The sequence below is a fragment of the Sitophilus oryzae genome, unplaced genomic scaffold (genome assembly GCF_002938485.1).
Source record: "Sitophilus oryzae breed Bouriz unplaced genomic scaffold, Soryzae_2.0 scaffold_562_pilon_pilon, whole genome shotgun sequence".
Lineage (NCBI taxonomy): Eukaryota > Metazoa > Arthropoda > Insecta > Coleoptera > Curculionidae > Sitophilus > Sitophilus oryzae.
The window spans coordinates 1,035,595-1,051,703 of NW_022147154.1; the positions used below are offsets into that span (position 1 = coordinate 1,035,595).

The 16,109-nt window shown below is 32.0% G+C and overlaps 2 protein-coding genes across 4 annotated transcripts; one reads left to right on the forward strand and one right to left on the reverse strand.

The window, feature by feature from the left end:
- The first annotated feature begins 235 nt into the window (after positions 1-235).
- On the forward strand, positions 236-3,469 carry LOC115887345 (ceramide phosphoethanolamine synthase). 3 transcript variants are annotated; one of them, XM_030906762.1, is made up of 4 exons: positions 236-382; positions 434-531; positions 598-799; positions 1,492-3,469. In XM_030906762.1, the coding sequence occupies exon 4, from the start codon at positions 1,683-1,685 to the stop codon at positions 2,736-2,738; it is 1,056 nt and encodes a 351-aa protein (XP_030762622.1). In that variant the 5' UTR covers positions 236-382; positions 434-531; positions 598-799; positions 1,492-1,682; the 3' UTR covers positions 2,739-3,469. The 3 variants fall into 3 exon arrangements, with proteins under 3 accessions (XP_030762622.1, XP_030762620.1, XP_030762623.1); XM_030906760.1 differs by having other exon boundaries at positions 236-531; XM_030906763.1 differs by having other exon boundaries at positions 236-531; positions 598-675.
- A 1,237-nt stretch (positions 3,470-4,706) lies between these two features.
- Positions 4,707-11,274, reverse strand: LOC115887344 (bifunctional peptidase and arginyl-hydroxylase JMJD5). Its single transcript, XM_030906759.1, has 5 exons — positions 10,780-11,274; positions 10,318-10,728; positions 9,709-9,926; positions 5,581-5,736; positions 4,707-5,530 (listed from the first exon to the last, which is right to left on the reverse strand). Exons 1-5 carry the CDS (start codon positions 10,985-10,987, stop codon positions 5,273-5,275), a joined length of 1,251 nt encoding a protein of 416 aa, XP_030762619.1. The 5' UTR covers positions 10,988-11,274; the 3' UTR covers positions 4,707-5,272.
- Positions 11,275-16,109: the final 4,835 nt, after the last annotated feature.

The following is a 16,109-nucleotide window of genomic DNA, read 5'->3' on the forward strand; positions in this document are numbered from 1 at the left end:
ATATCGTATATCAAAAATCTTAGATCGACCCATAGACAACCTAGAATCACACCTAGAATGCTCGACTTTAATGTAATTCTATGGTTCGACTTAAAAAGTACCACAGATGCACATTTTCAATTGAATATGCACAATTTTAAGGTTGCCCGATGCACAGTCGAAAATTTTTAAGGAACAACCCTGCTGTCATCCTGCTGCAAAGCTTATCTATGGTGAATGCTTCTCATTTTCTTTTCGTGACGTCTTTATATTTATTTCCTTCTATGTTTATTTCTTTGCATTTATTATTTTATGGTTATCCTGATCTTGTTTTAATAAATATTTATTGTTCTAGACATTCACAGTTTAATCGAGTACCAAGAATCAAACTGTGGGTACTAAAGTATGTTTCAAATTTGTTTAAGTGAATGTATTTATAAAAGAGTGGTTTTAGTATTTGATTTTATAATCTTTTTGCTCATTGTGAAGGGTCTGTAAATCCGTTCTGGGTAATACCCCGTTCTGTTCATAGGTTCTGCGTATGTATGTAATGTATGTAGGAATATTATTATTTATGCATATTTATAGGTTTTCAATATTTGTCGTTTTCGTTTTTAGTGTTTGCCTTCCTGTCATAGTCCTGTATATTCTGGATACCAAAATTTAGTAAAGAATGTATTAAGTTATTGGATATAGGTATGAATAAATAAATGGTTGCAATAAGCCTAAATATAAACATTTCTACATATTTTTGAAACTGTTAAATTGTTGACAAAGGCGAAAAAGAAATCTTAACTTAATGCTTCATTTACACTATCCGGTTAGTAATTTTTTTTTTGGTTTATGAAAAGGGGATTTAGACCCTTAGATAATTTGCGCAAACTGCCAAATTGTAGGCAATAGGTCTTAAGACATAAAATATTATTAATTTGTGCAGTTCAAAAATATGGCTTCTGTTAAATTTGTTTTAGATAATTTTGAGGTCAAACTTTATTTTATTTATTGAATTTGTCTTTTACATGCTGGGTGAGTTTTTTAAGATAGATATAATATATGTTTATATAATACTGGTTTCAGAAATATTGATTTAGTTTAATGAGAAATAATTTTAAATGAATTGATTGAACTGTACAGATCATTTCCATATAAGCTCAAGAGTTTACGTTTGACAAATTACAGGATTGATGTCAATGGAAAAAGAGATGTTTGCATAAAAAAAATTGCATACAGCTTGTAGAAAATTCCATTAAGAGAAAACGTTGCCAAAAAAACAACGTTGCCAAAAAAACAACAAGTTATCTTTATTTTAATTGTGGAAACTAAAAATGTAATAATATACAGAGGTTCCATTTAAAGAATGTGACTTTGGTACTTTTTATTTATTTGGAACACTCTATACCTGTTGAAAATAATTTAAATTGTAGCTCTAGTAGTCCTCCAACAATTCAATTCCATAACCAATGTGTCGAATAGCATGAACACCCTGTATACATTTATTCTTTTTTGTTTTAGGTAATAACGGAAGCAACATATTTTCTATCATATTGGAAATAAAGGTTTTGGTGCTAGTACAATACCAATAATTAATACAGAATGAAATATTTGTGCCACCCTTGTGTATGAAGATAACTACCCCTAAAGTTTAGATTTAGTGGTTTGTTGTTTCGACTATATATTTTTAAATTTAATCTAAATTAAGAAAAATGGTGGGGCCTTCTTCACAAATTAGCAAATTTCTTTTATTACTTCTTATGTTGATTCTAATTTATTATACAATGATGGATTTTTATTTGTATATCCGCATAAAAAACTATCCTATTAATAGAATAGCCCAAAGAGAAAACATGACTGATGTGAAATACAGTGATGTTACATGGATAAATTGTAATATAAACCCCCTTTGCGAAGTTACAGTCAAAGCTCTTCTGCTAGATCATACAAATTATTATTTATTTGCACCACTGGTAACTATAGCTGATAATGGTTTAAATATTTCTTCTATCAGCTTTATAACTCCAAATGCTATTAGTTATTTTCATGTATTAATAGCTGTAATCAGTGCAAAATGTGTGTCTAGCGACAATTTGCCATATAGACGAATAGGTGTTGTACTTTTTGAGCTGCGTACATGGTTAGATGACCTAGATGGACATGTCGCTCGTGTGCGGAAGCACATAAAAGGCGAACATTCAGAAATAGGTACCGCTGGATATTATATTGATGGTATATGTGATGCTATAGGGTGTACAGCTCTTATACTAGGAATATTAATATTCTTTAAAAATAACCCACCTCGTAGAGGGTACATGCAATTACCTACTTCTAACGAAACCAAAGAGAATACATACTGTACTAAAGTTGCTATGAAGAAAGTTTATAAAAAACTTGGTTGTTTTACCTTACAGTTAATTATAAGTTCTACAGCTTGGAATCGGTATATTGCTCTCTATCAAGATTTGTTAGAAAGAGATAATGTAAATGACGTTGAATTTACTAAACAAAAGATTGTAATAACTAGTTCATTTTTTTATACGGTTTGTTGGTTATGGCGGATAGTAAATATTCACAATATGCTGCACTGTCTACTTTTAGCAATTTTTTGTGATAAGTTATGGGAGTTCTTATGTTATGTACAATATATTGGTTATGGATTGTTATTTTCCTTAGTATGTATTACAGAAGTTCACTTTATTGATGCTAAAAGCTATATTTTTAATAGATTAACTGATGTTGAAGAAGGAATGTTGAAAATTCAGTAATTTCAAAAATATGGTGTTATAGTAAATTTAACTGTGTTAAAACTACTATGTACTTTGTGTCACTACTAAATACTCGATCATATATCAGTCTAACTGTTATTACTTTAACTACATATTGGATTCAAACAATTATTGTAGAGATTGTTCTGGGCACATATACTCAAAGTGGTTTGCTATGACCTTATTTAAAGTGGCATTATTTAAAGCATCGTGCTGGGCCACTCTACTTAGATAAATACATTTTTTTATTTAGATTAATAAAGGGATCCTATCAACTGAAGATCGAACACGGTTATTTGGGTCAGCAGCAAACACACTTGCCACTTAGCCATAACTGGCCAGTCAATCACATTTGTACCTTTTTAATTGCCTATCATTAACAAAGTTCAAAGGTAAGTCCTTGCTATCATTTTTTACAGTTCCACGAACAAATCATATTGGACGGTAGATTTTAGAATTTCAATGTAATTAAAAATATATATCGAAATATACGTGTATATATATATATAGTGGTATTGTCCTATAGTTGTCTAGATCTTAAAGCATCCTACAATCCCCAGTCCTCAGGGCTCTCTTCCTGAGTACGTAAGTCCAATGTATCCTCACTTCCCTTGTTTTTTATATTCTTAGTTTTCTTTTTTTGCTTTGTAAAATACACATTTTTGTATTGTTAAACGTAACGTAGTTTATGTTCACTGTTTCAGTTAATAATATAGAGTATAGAAAAGAAAGTGTGCTTATTTTGTAGTTAAATTGTCTACGCCAAATATTTACCTTTGAAAGGGTATAACGCGGGTACCGCTTAAATTCTTGTCCAGCCACCAAGTAAAATATTAAAGGATAGATATAGAATTTCAGTGCATTTCCCACATAAGTCTATACGGCCTACACACGTAACGATTTATCGTGCTGCGCGTTGTACTGCAGATCGTAAAGAAAATCGTACGGCTTGCAGTAGAGCCATTTTTTGCACACACGATGCAACACATTGTACTGCCGCAGTTCAGATTATTCACTTTTCGTCGAGAAGGGCTACCGTTATGGCAAGAATTTCAAAGAAGAAAGCTGCCGTGCTTGTAGCTGCGGTATTGCTGATAGATGAAGATGATGAACAAAAAGCGAAAATGGTGTAAAAAGTTGCTGGAGAGAAAGAAATATTCACATATGAGGTTGGTAAAAGTGCTGGAAAAAGAAGAATCTCTTAATTTTAAAAACTATTTATGAATGGATTCTGATGCGTTTACGTGTTTGATGGTTTTAGTTTGTAATAAAATTGCGGCGCTGCGGCAGGGAATACACTCCACAGGTTCAGACTTGCGTTCAAACCCCACCCCAGACCCGACCCGTTGATGCGATATTTTACGGAAGCTCCGTACTGCAAAAGATTTGACGACTACATACTGCAAACCATGCAATTTCCCTACACACGCTACGATTTATCGTTAATGCGGCAGTTTCGATGGATATCGTAACTGCATGCAGTACGATAGATCGTTACGTGTGTAGGCCGTTTATCCTTGGGTTGTAGGAAGTTTTCTGCGCTTGCTCGACCTGTGAGCTCTTTGGTTGGACAGTTCCAAATTATGTGTTTTATTTTATTGGAAATTTCGATTAAACACTTTCAAATCATTGACTAAAAGTTGGAAGCTTTTTGTTAAATATTCTGAAATAAATTAAGTTTAAGATTGTAACATTATGTGTATATATTTATAAATTCGGGTATTTAATCGTATCCAACACGTTCTATGCAACGCTTTTGGGTGTGTCCATTAAAAAAATCAATATGGCGTTGTATCTGTAAAACTTACGTTATGAAAAAAAATTAAGTAGAAAATCGGCATCCTTGCGTAAAATTACATTAATAGACCTTTTTACTAACTCTAAATAGAAAACACGGAAATTGTAAATTGAGTGAGACACTTAAAATTATGTTCCCTGTACATATTTAAAGTTTATACAAAATCAAGGTACAAACAAATTAAATATAATTTGCATTGTTGCATTATAAATAATCTTTTAAAAGTAATAGAGATTAAAACACAAGCAAAAATACATAATAGAAAGAAAAACATTAATGGCGCCTGCCTAAGTGAAAACCATGAGAAAACTAAAAATGTATAATACGTATTGCCTATATTTTAGGAACAAAAATGGATAACCCCTACTAGACGCCATTCGACCAATAGGAAAATAGCCTTTCAGCGCATATTGGCATTTGCGCCATGTTTAGATTAGTACTTCCATTTCTTAAACAAAGATGAACTTATGTCCTCAAACCATACAAACTCGATTTTCAGTTCTTCAATATTGAGACATAAATACTTTCACTGTTTATATACGGAGGCTGCGGTATACACTATGTATTATTATTATTTTTAAATTTTAATAATATTACTTTTAAATGTATTGGAAGAAAATGAAGTTACATCAGAGGCCATCTTGTAAAGTACATGGATATAAAGAACTATGTTGTTAAAAAACGTATTGCAGAAGTAAAGCTATTAACAAGAACCACATTATTCAATTATTTCTTATTATTGCCACCAAAAACTAACAGAACAACTCCTGTCTAAAGCTTTTACATGATGCCACCAGTTAATAGGCAGAAAAAGCATATCGCCAGGTTCTAAAAGACATTTGTACATTTTTGCATTCTTAAATTCTGGAAATTTAATAAAATCAGGTTTAAGAGGATCCACTTGGGCAGAGTTTGACAGCATGTTTCCTTGATAAGGATATAGATACTTTGAATCTTCTACTGAATATAAAATCACCTGTTTTGTGCCAAAGACCTATAAAAATACCTTATAAATACTTATGAGATTTACAGAAAATTTATTACTTGAGCCAAAATATTGTTCTTGGGATCTTGATGCAAAGGTGATAGAGTTTCTTTTGGGCCTAACCATATATTAATATCTGGATCAGTTGCCTTCTCATAATTTAAACTACAACAACAATACTCCGGTATCTGTATATCGTCCTTAAGTTCAATAATCTGGAATACACACATCTACATTTTTTTATTTGAAAATTAGTAATATAGGCCAGTAAAATGAGGGCGCTCAATATTGAACTGGTATTATAGAAGAATAGGACTACATACTACTACAGTTCATACCAAATAAACTTTTAGCCACGTCATTAAGCTTGACCGGCACAGCCTTGCCCACTTAGTCAGTTAGTCAGCACGGCGCCGAATATATCCATGGTTAGCAACAATGAACTTAAAAATCGCAAGGTTAATCACGTGACTAAAAGTTTATTTGGTATGAACTGTATCTACTATGCCTTGTAGCTTGTAGTCCTATTCTCTTCTATAATACTACTTCATAACATATTTCATACAGAGTTGGAAATAATGGGAGGGTACCTCTGTTGAGGCACCGAAGAGCATATGGCAAGTTTTGGAATATTTTTATTCTTGGCATGTACATGACCAAATTTATAATTTCGCATACATGTTAAGCCCCAAACTTGATGCTCTGTAATTTAGTGGTATTATTTAAAGCATCTTGCTGGCCACTCTACTTAGATAAATACATTTTTTTATTTAGATTAATAAAAGGACCCTATCAACTGAACTGTTTGTCTATGGTATGAACTGTATCTGCTATCAGCCCAAAACTTGATGCTCTGTAAATTTAGTGGTATTATTTAAAGCATCTTGCTGGCCACTCTACTTAGATAAATACATTTTTTTATTTAGATTAGATTAATAAAAGGACCCTATCAACTGAACTGTTAGTCTATGGTATGAACTGTATCTACTATGCCTTGTAGCTTGTAGTCCTATTCTTCTATACTACTACATAATAACATATTTCATACAGAGTTGGAAATAATGGGAGGGTACTTCTCTTGAGGCAAAGAAGAGCATATGGCAAGTTTTGGAATATTTTTATTCTTGGCATGTACGTGACCAAATTTATAATTTCGCATACATGTTAAGCCCCAAACTTGATGCTCTGTAAATTTAGTGGTATTATTTAAAGCATCTTGCTGGCCACTCTACTTAGATAAATACATTTTTTTATTTAGATTAATAAAAGGACCCTATCAACTGAACTGTTTGTCTATGGTATGAACTGTATCTACTATGCCTTGTAGCTTGTAGTCCTGTTCTTCTATACTACTACATAATAACATATTTCATACAGAGTGGGAAATATTGGGGGTACCCTCTCTTGAGGCACCGAAGAGCATATGGCAAGTTTTGGAATATTTTTATTCTTGGCATGTACGTGACCAAATTTATAATTTCGCATACATGTTAAGCCTAAAACTTGATGCTCTGTAAATTTAGTGGTATTATTTAAAGCATCTTGCTGGCCACTCTACTTAGATAAATACATTTTTTTATTTAGATTAGATTAATAAAAGGACCCTATCAAATGAACTGTTAGTCTATGGTATGAACTGTATCTACTATGCCTTGTAGCTTGTAGTCCTATTCTTCTATACTACTACATAATAACATATTTCATACAGAGTTGGAAATAATGGGAGGGTATTTCTCTTGAGGCAAAGAAGAGCATATGGCAAGTTTTGGAATATTTTTATTCTTGGCATGTACGTGACAAATTTATAATTTCGCATACATGTTAAGCCCCAAACTTGATGCTCTGAAATTTAGTGGTATTATTTAAAGCATCTTGCTGGCCACTCTACTTAGATAAATACATTTTTTTATTTAGATTAACAAAAGGACCCTATCAACTGAACTGTTTGTCTATGGTATGAACTGTATCTACTATGCCTTGTAGCTTGTAGTCCTGTTCTTCTATACTACTACATAATAACATATTTCATACAGAGTGGGAAATATTGGGGGGTACCTCTCTTGAGGCACCGAAGAGCATATGGCAAGTTTTGGAATATTTTTATTCTTGGCATGTACGTGACCAAATTTATAATTTCGCATACATGTTAAGCCTAAAACTTGATGCTCTGTAAATTTAGTGGTATTATTTAAAGCATCTTGCTGGCCACTCTACTTAGATAAATACATTTTTTTTATTTAGATTAGATTAATAAAAGGACCCTATCAAATGAACTGTTAGTCTATGGTATGAACTGTATCTACTATGCCTTGTAGCTTGTAGTCCTATTCTTCTATACTACTACATAATAACATATTTCATACAGAGTTGGAAATAAAGGGAGGGTATTTCTCTTGAGGCAAAGAAGAGCATATGGCAAGTTTTGGAATATTTTTATTCTTGGCATGTACGTGACCAAATTTATAATTTCGCATACATGTTAAGCCCCAAACTTGATGCTCTGTAAATTTAGTGGTATTATTTAAAGCATCTTGCTGGCCACTCTACTTAGATAAATACATTTTTTTATTTAGATTAACAAAAGGACCCTATCAACTGAACTGTTTGTCTATGGTATGAACTGTATCTACTATGCCTTGTAGCTTGTAGTCCTGTTCTTCTATACTACTACATAATAACATATTTCATACAGAGTGGAAATATTGGGGGTACCTCTCTTGAGGCACCGAAGAGCATATGGCAAGTTTTGGAATATTTTTATTCTTGGCATGTACGTGACCAAATTTATAATTTCGCATACATGTTAAGCCCCAAACTTGATGCTCTGTAAATTTAGTGGTATTATTTAAAGCATCTTGCTGGCCACTCTACTTAGATAAATACATTTTTTTATTTAGATTAACAAAAGGACCCTATCAACTGAACTGTTTGTCTATGGTATGAACTGTATCTACTATGCCTTGTAGCTTGTAGTCCTGTTCTTCTATACTACTACATAATAACATATTTCATACAGAGTGGGAAATATTGGGGGTACCTCTCTTGAGGCAATCAAGAGCATATGGCAAGTTTTGGAATATTTTTATTCTTGGCATGTAATGCGTGACCAAATTTATAATTTCGCATACATGTTAAGCCTAAAACTTGATGCTCTGTAAATTTAGTGGTATTATTTAAAAGCATCTTGCTGGCCACTCTACTTAGATAAATACATTTTTTTATTTAGATTAGATTAATAAAAGGACCCTATCAACTGAACTGTTAGTCTATGGTATGAACTGTATCTACTATGCCTTGTAGCTTGTAGTCCTATTCTTCTATACTACTACATAATAACATATTTCATACAGAGTTGGAAATAATGGGAGGGTACTTCTCTTGAGGCAAAGAAGAGCATATGGCAAGTTTTGGAATATTTTTATTCTTGGCATGTACGTGACCAAATTTATAATTTCGCATACATGGTAAGCCCCAAACTTGATGCTCTGTAAATTTAGTGGTATTATTTAAAGCATCTTGTTGGCCACTCTACTTAGATAAATACATTTTTTTATTTAGATTAATAAAAGGACCCTATCAACTGAACTATTTGTCTATGGTATGAACTGTATCTACTATGCCTTGTAGTTTGTAGTCCTGTTCTTCTATACTACTACATAATAACATATTTCATACAGAGTGGAAAATATTGGGGGGTACCTCTCTTGAGGCACCGAAGAGCATATGGCAAGTTTTGGAATATTTTTATTCTTGGCATGTATGTGACCAAATTTATAATTTCGCATACATGTTAAGCTCAAAACTTGATGCTCTGTAAATTTAGTGGCATTATTTAAAGCATCTTGCTGGCCATTCTACTTAGATAAATACATTTTTTTATTTAGATTAATAAAAGGACCCTATCAACTGAACTGTTGCTCTGTAAATTTAGTTGTATTTTTTCTATTAGAACTCATTTACATAAAAATTAAATATTTGCTAAAACACAACGTTTCAGAACTATAGGCGAAAATCTGAAAAAAATGTTCCAATATTTTTGAACTATCTTTTGGACCTCCTGAGTTGCGCGGCGGTCGATAAAACTTCTATATCAACCTAGCCAAACAAACCAATCAAAATAATAAATAGTCTTCCAATGCTTTTTTTGAAATAATTTCTCTTAATTTGAATGGTCTAATACATCTCACCTGATCCAATAAATTGTGTTGAGCTAGATATCCAACTTCTCTATTTTCACTTAAAAGATAGTTTTCAATAAACTCTTTTATAGTCATTAATTTTTGTGACCAATTTTTATCTGTATAATGAGATCCAATTTCTATTGGCACAGTACGGGCACCAGCTAAATTAAGAAAGTACTGTATATTTGACCACTTCTTTAATGCACTCCAATGTTTTATACAACCTAAAATTATATAACATTACTAGATAACACAGTTAACTTCATACCACGTTATAGAGATGTGGTGTAAACTGTAAAGTCTTAAAATAAGGGTAAAAAAGGCATTTAACTTTTTAATATAAATGAACCTAGCTTAAAAAGAGTATTATTATCTATTAAATATAGTTTAACCATCGTGTTAAACATTTCATTGTGTTATCTTAATAAATTGCACTAAAAATGAACTCGTGTTGCTTTTAGATGACACCCAACTTTTAGATAACACAAAAAAAATATCAAATTGGGTAGGTCGTATTATGGCACCAGCCTAAAAGTCCCCAGATCTACTAGCCCACCGGGAATCTCCAGGTATCCCAGTGGGTTCATCCATACAGGAGAAAGAAAAGAATAATACCTTTTAATTTTACTGGAAGTTGTTGGTAGAAGTACTGATTAGCAAAAAATTCTAAAGATGGCATAAATTCCTCTTGAACTATGCATCCTTTGATTTTGTCAAACAATTCTTTTTCCATATCAATATTGATGTTGTTTTCATATATTTCTATACATGCTGAATTTTCTGGAAGTGGTTTTTCGTTTTCCTTACTATATAATGCAGACTGTAAAATCTGTGCACATTTTGCTAATAACTCATTATTTTCCTCTACAGGGGCGCCTAGTAGCAAACCCATATCAACAGTTTTTATTAAGTTTTTGAGTATTTCATTTGAAAACTTATCACATTTATGAACGATACATACTAATTTAAGATAAGTGGCAATTGTAAAATTCTTTCTAAGTGTTATTGGAACTTCACTCCAATGACCTAAAATATAAATTAATAAATAAAACACCTCTAGCAACTATTGATATTAACCTGTATTTAACTCGTCATTTAAATAATCCAATATACTGGTAATCGTAAATAGTGCCAAATTAGAAATTTTTTTATTGTAACTAGGTTTTTCTGAGCACAATTTAAAGTAATTAAAAAATGTAGAAAATACATGTCCATTAATAGATATTTTCTCGATTTCAAGTGATTTAGGAAATATGTTTATTAATTCTTTTATTAAATCACACATTATCACAATCACTATCACCAGATGATCACCATAATATATATAAATATAAAAATATAAAAGATTAACTCCATAAACCTAAAACTTGCTTAGAACTCTTGAAAACTATTTAAAACTAGAGGTGGGTTGTGAAATCGCAGTCCGCTACTTTGTCACAGCTCCACTAACGTCGCAGTATGTGACTGCTCCAGTTCCAAGAAAATCGCAGTGACATTTCGGAGCAGTTTACAAGTTTAGGACATCTGCGCTCGTGAGTAGCAATAGGAGCAATAGCAGGCAATAGTGTAAATTCTGAATTTATTATTAAATTAATTATAATTAATTGGTAATTTAATTTGTTAAATAGGGTATTTTGAGGCTACTCTATGATTTTGATGGATTTCCTGTGGATTTCTCGGAATATATCGTAAATCTATCCGTAACCGCGAAGGTTACTGCCAGGGTTCGGAAAACTACATGCTACTTTTAAAAACTACATAAACTACATTACATGTAGTTAATGTAGTTTATGTAGAGGGTGTAGTTTATGTAACCTATGTAGGTAACTTTCAAATATCAAAGGTTTGAGGTGAGGTTATAATAAGTTGCAGCTTTAAAAACACATAATGTATTTAAAAACAGAAAATATGGCTTTAAATATAATATTTACATCATATTATCTCTATTACACACACCTTACAAAGGAAAATTCATAATATTCATAAATAACATTAATTTAACTAATTAACATTATTAACGTAGTTTTGATGGATTAATAGGCGGAAAAGACATGGTTGAAAATTACACACGTAATTTAATCTGGGTAAAATTACGTCTTGATTAACTACTTCAAACCCTGGTTGCCAGACGTTATATAGGTTGCCAGCACGTACCACACACGTACGTGCATCCTGTCCGTTCTGTAGCTTCCCAGGGTATCCGTGAGGGAAACGATGTTTCTCTCGATGTCTTTCGTAAAAATTAGACGACGCGTCCATATTAAAATTCGACAAATTTGCAAGTAGCCAATAAGATAATTGGGCGGAGCGATTTGCGATGACGTACTCGTCAAGTCGACGTATAAAATATATTGCGCTTTCCATTTTATTTAAATGTTTTGTCCGTTTCCTTTCGCGAGCACAGATCCAGCAGATATGCTATGCAAACAATCGGCACGACAACTCTGCTCCAGATTCCATTGTTTAAAAAGTTCTGCAAAATTTGACGACGCTATCTCGTTTGAAGTCAGGGCCGGATTAAAACGTAGTAAAAAATTCTCAGAAAATAAATCATTGATAGACAGGGTCGTACATAAAAAATCGCTGTATTCAAGGTGAAGCCTGAATTTAATTACACAATACTTTTGTCCAAACAAAATGAATAAATTTAGCGCATACTTCTCGAAAAGTAAATAGAAAAACAATTAAATATTTCACTGAGAGAATGAGCAAATTAAAATTAAAAACATGCAACTAACAAAAAAACATGCCAGGAGTTACAAACCAAAAGAATTAAAAAAGAAATACCAATAAAATATTTTATTGAACAATATAAAGCTACACGTACAAATTATGCCCATCAATGGGCGTAGCAAATTTTATTAATATTATTTGCGGACCCATTGCCGTGTGAACTCGGCCTTGAAGCAGCCACTCGGCGCGACTCATATCGCCGCGACGTTCGAAGAACGCCGCTAAGAATTTTTGAGATATGTCTGGACTGTCTGTTTCTCTCATATATAAGCCGATGCCAGAGATATGGAAGTGGTTTGGTTTGGTTTGGTTTGGTTTGGTTTGTTGAAGATCCCTTCTATTTCTCTGGCCGATGCCCGAAACCTGGAAAGGGGCCAAGGAATAAATAACCGATCGAGCGCGTGCAATTACAATCGCCGCTAATTTAAAATAAAACTCTGTGAATAAATAATTAGATAAATTGTAAATGAGTTATAAATAGTTCTTTAAGTCTTTTAATCGTTATTGTTTTTGTTAATTAGTGTTAAATAAATTGTGTTTAAATAAATTGTGATTTTCTATCCACACGGAACCGACGAAAAACGTAACAATATTCAAATTTCACAAATTAACAAATCGACAATTTTTTTTTGAGAAACTTCTATTTTTTCATGGCAGGAAACAAAGTAGGTACCGTATTTTATCTGATTTCAGGGAAATGGTGTGTTTTTAAATTTAAAATTTACAGAACACAACTTCTGTACCTTCTGTGAGCCCCTTGTTATATCTTCAAATCAGTCTTCTCTAGGCTGCAGTACCATGTTCTTACCCTAAAATGTATTGTTAACTTATTTTCGATATACTCATTTTATTTACTTTTATAATTATATTTAAATTAATAATATAATGATTTTTAAATTTAATTTTTAATGTCTAGATACAACATTAAATTTTATCCAATTTTATTTAACATTAAATCTTACTAATATTAAAGATTGTTAAGATTTTTAATTAGATCTTCCTATTTAGCTGATTTTAGCTATGTCCTAATATGTATACTACTGTTTTTTTTTCACAACTAAAATATGTTAAAATAATTAATCATTAGGGAGTTTTCGTTGCTTACAAATTGCAATGCCGGTTAACGCTTGACACTTAACAACGCTTAACAATTGACAACTTTGACATTTCAATTTCGATTATCGTATATCGTAACCGCTAGCTGCCGATATTTTACGGACGTTAGCCAAAGCCGTTAACATAGCGGTACGCATGCGCACTAACGCAGTAGAAACACAACATTGAAAAATACAGATCTAACCTAACCTCATTCTATTTTGTTTATGTTTTGATTATTTATTTTATCTGTGTTAAACTCGTTGGGAATTCTTAGTGCTTCAACTAATCGAGGAATGTCTTTTTTTTCAAAGCGGAAGTTAGCTTTGCACTCTTGGTCAGATAATATTTCTAGGTTGAACTCCCCATAAAGTTCTGCTCGATATTCGATGTTGTTTTCAAACCCTTCCAACAGCATAGCATCCTCCAAATCCAATTCATCACTAGAGTCCAATAAAATTAAATTGTCCATCCTATATAGCGATACCCAATAAAGTCATATAAAGCACTTTCAAATCAAACAACAATACAAAAACCAAAAATCATAACAATGGAATCAAGTCACCATTGGAATTATTTTCAGTAGAAAACAAATATGTGCTTTTCAGTGTTTTTTTGTCAATATAATATACCGTATGATAGAAAAAACGGCGTCCAGTTGGCTGGGAAATGACGATTAAGGACATTTCCCATATAAAATGACAGCGATCTTCATTTCATAGTCATCGCTGACGCTATTTTTTTTCAATCATAGTACGCGGTATATTATTTATATCAAGGATTTATATTATTATTTTAATATTTCGCACAACACGTGAACGCTTATTATGTATTTTCATAGTCAATAAAATTAAATAGAAATAAAACTCTAGATTCCTATAATTAATCTAATTGCTCTAGATTATTATGCTACGTTTAAAAAGGGCTTTATTAAAAATTCTGGAAATTATATGTCCAAGTTTTCCTTTTTTTTTTAATTTTTAAATGCTGTAGCTCCATGTCATGTTCATAATAGGTTTTTTTAACATTCCATCAAAACTACGGAGGCCTTAAAAGGCCTTTTAGCCTCCGTAATTAAAATTGTAGAATCAGCGTCAGCAACATTAACAGTTTTACCTTGTGTAATTCTGCTTATACACATATTGCATTAATTTTTCTGCTACTTTAAGATTTCTCTATTCTTAGACCTAATTTATGTGATTTTCTTAGCTGTAATATGATTTATAAAACATATTTTTCCTAATGGAAGGATGGAATAGGATATGCAAAATTAAGATATTTTAACATTTATTTTCCAGACAAAGCATAAGATTAAGACATAATAAATATTATAAGAAAGATCTTAATATAAATCACAAACTAAAGTCTTAATTTGGTCTTGTATAAACACAGGTATAAAACTAATAAGATCAAAACTCAACCTTCACCATATTGTCAAGATTTGGCATTATAGGAAACAAGAAATTGCTGTAAATTAAGAAAAGAATATCAAAGTACACGATATTAAATACTGTAATGTATTCTACGATACAAACCATCTCCCTTCTAAAGAGAAAAAGATAAAACATAAAGCTTATTTTAGACTTATCACCACAACTCTTCGATAAAATATGTGTCTAAAATTGCTATTAATCCACTAACTTGATATTTTTAAGAAATTATGATACCAACATTATAATCAAAGTATAAAAAAATACAATTATCCTTAAGAAAACAGTAATAACGAGAAAAAAACGGATTACTAGTGGGTTAATTCACGCTGTGTTTAGATTTTACGACACTGACCTTCCGGAACACGACGTCACCACTAATAGAGCGTCTAGAGCGTACTGTCACAGGTACTGTGTCACTGTGTGTTGTCGCTGGAAAAAACTACGACGACTACGACACTGGTTACTTTCTGTGATGGAAATATGGATGGAAACGAGAAGTGTCTAGCCCTAGCAGTCAACTTTTAAGCTTGACCAATCAGGTTGGTTAGCGTCACAGGTTAGCGTGGTTATTTGAAGTGTGTTAATCTGGTGTTAATTCATTTGTGTTTGTCAAAAAATCTAACGTGATTGGTCGGGCTTAATAGTTACTAGTGTTGGGAAAATTCGAATTAAATAATACGACTAATTCGATAGTAAATTAAAACTAACTAATTCGAATTATCTTTTTCGATATAATCGAGATAAAAATTAGTAGTATTTTATATTATATCTGTGGTAACCGAATTACAAATGAACATAAAACAATATGAACGAATACGAATATTAGTATGGAGTCTAAAAGGAGGAGGCGAATCGAACGCAAAAATTTTGGGCCCAGATTTCATGATCTAAATGAAGTTCGAAGATCGCCGTTAGGGGCGCTTGTGATGATAGGGAATTAGTTACCTGCTAGGGGCTGAACGGTGCCTTCTATTAAAAGATCAGCCTACGGGCGAGATATATGACGTCACGCTAGTTAGATATAACGGATTAATAAATATGTTGTAGAATAGATGGAAAACATAATTATTCCTCAGATTTTTGGTTTGTATTTTAAAAATGATATAGTTTACATGAAATATACATAATATACAGTTAATAACTACA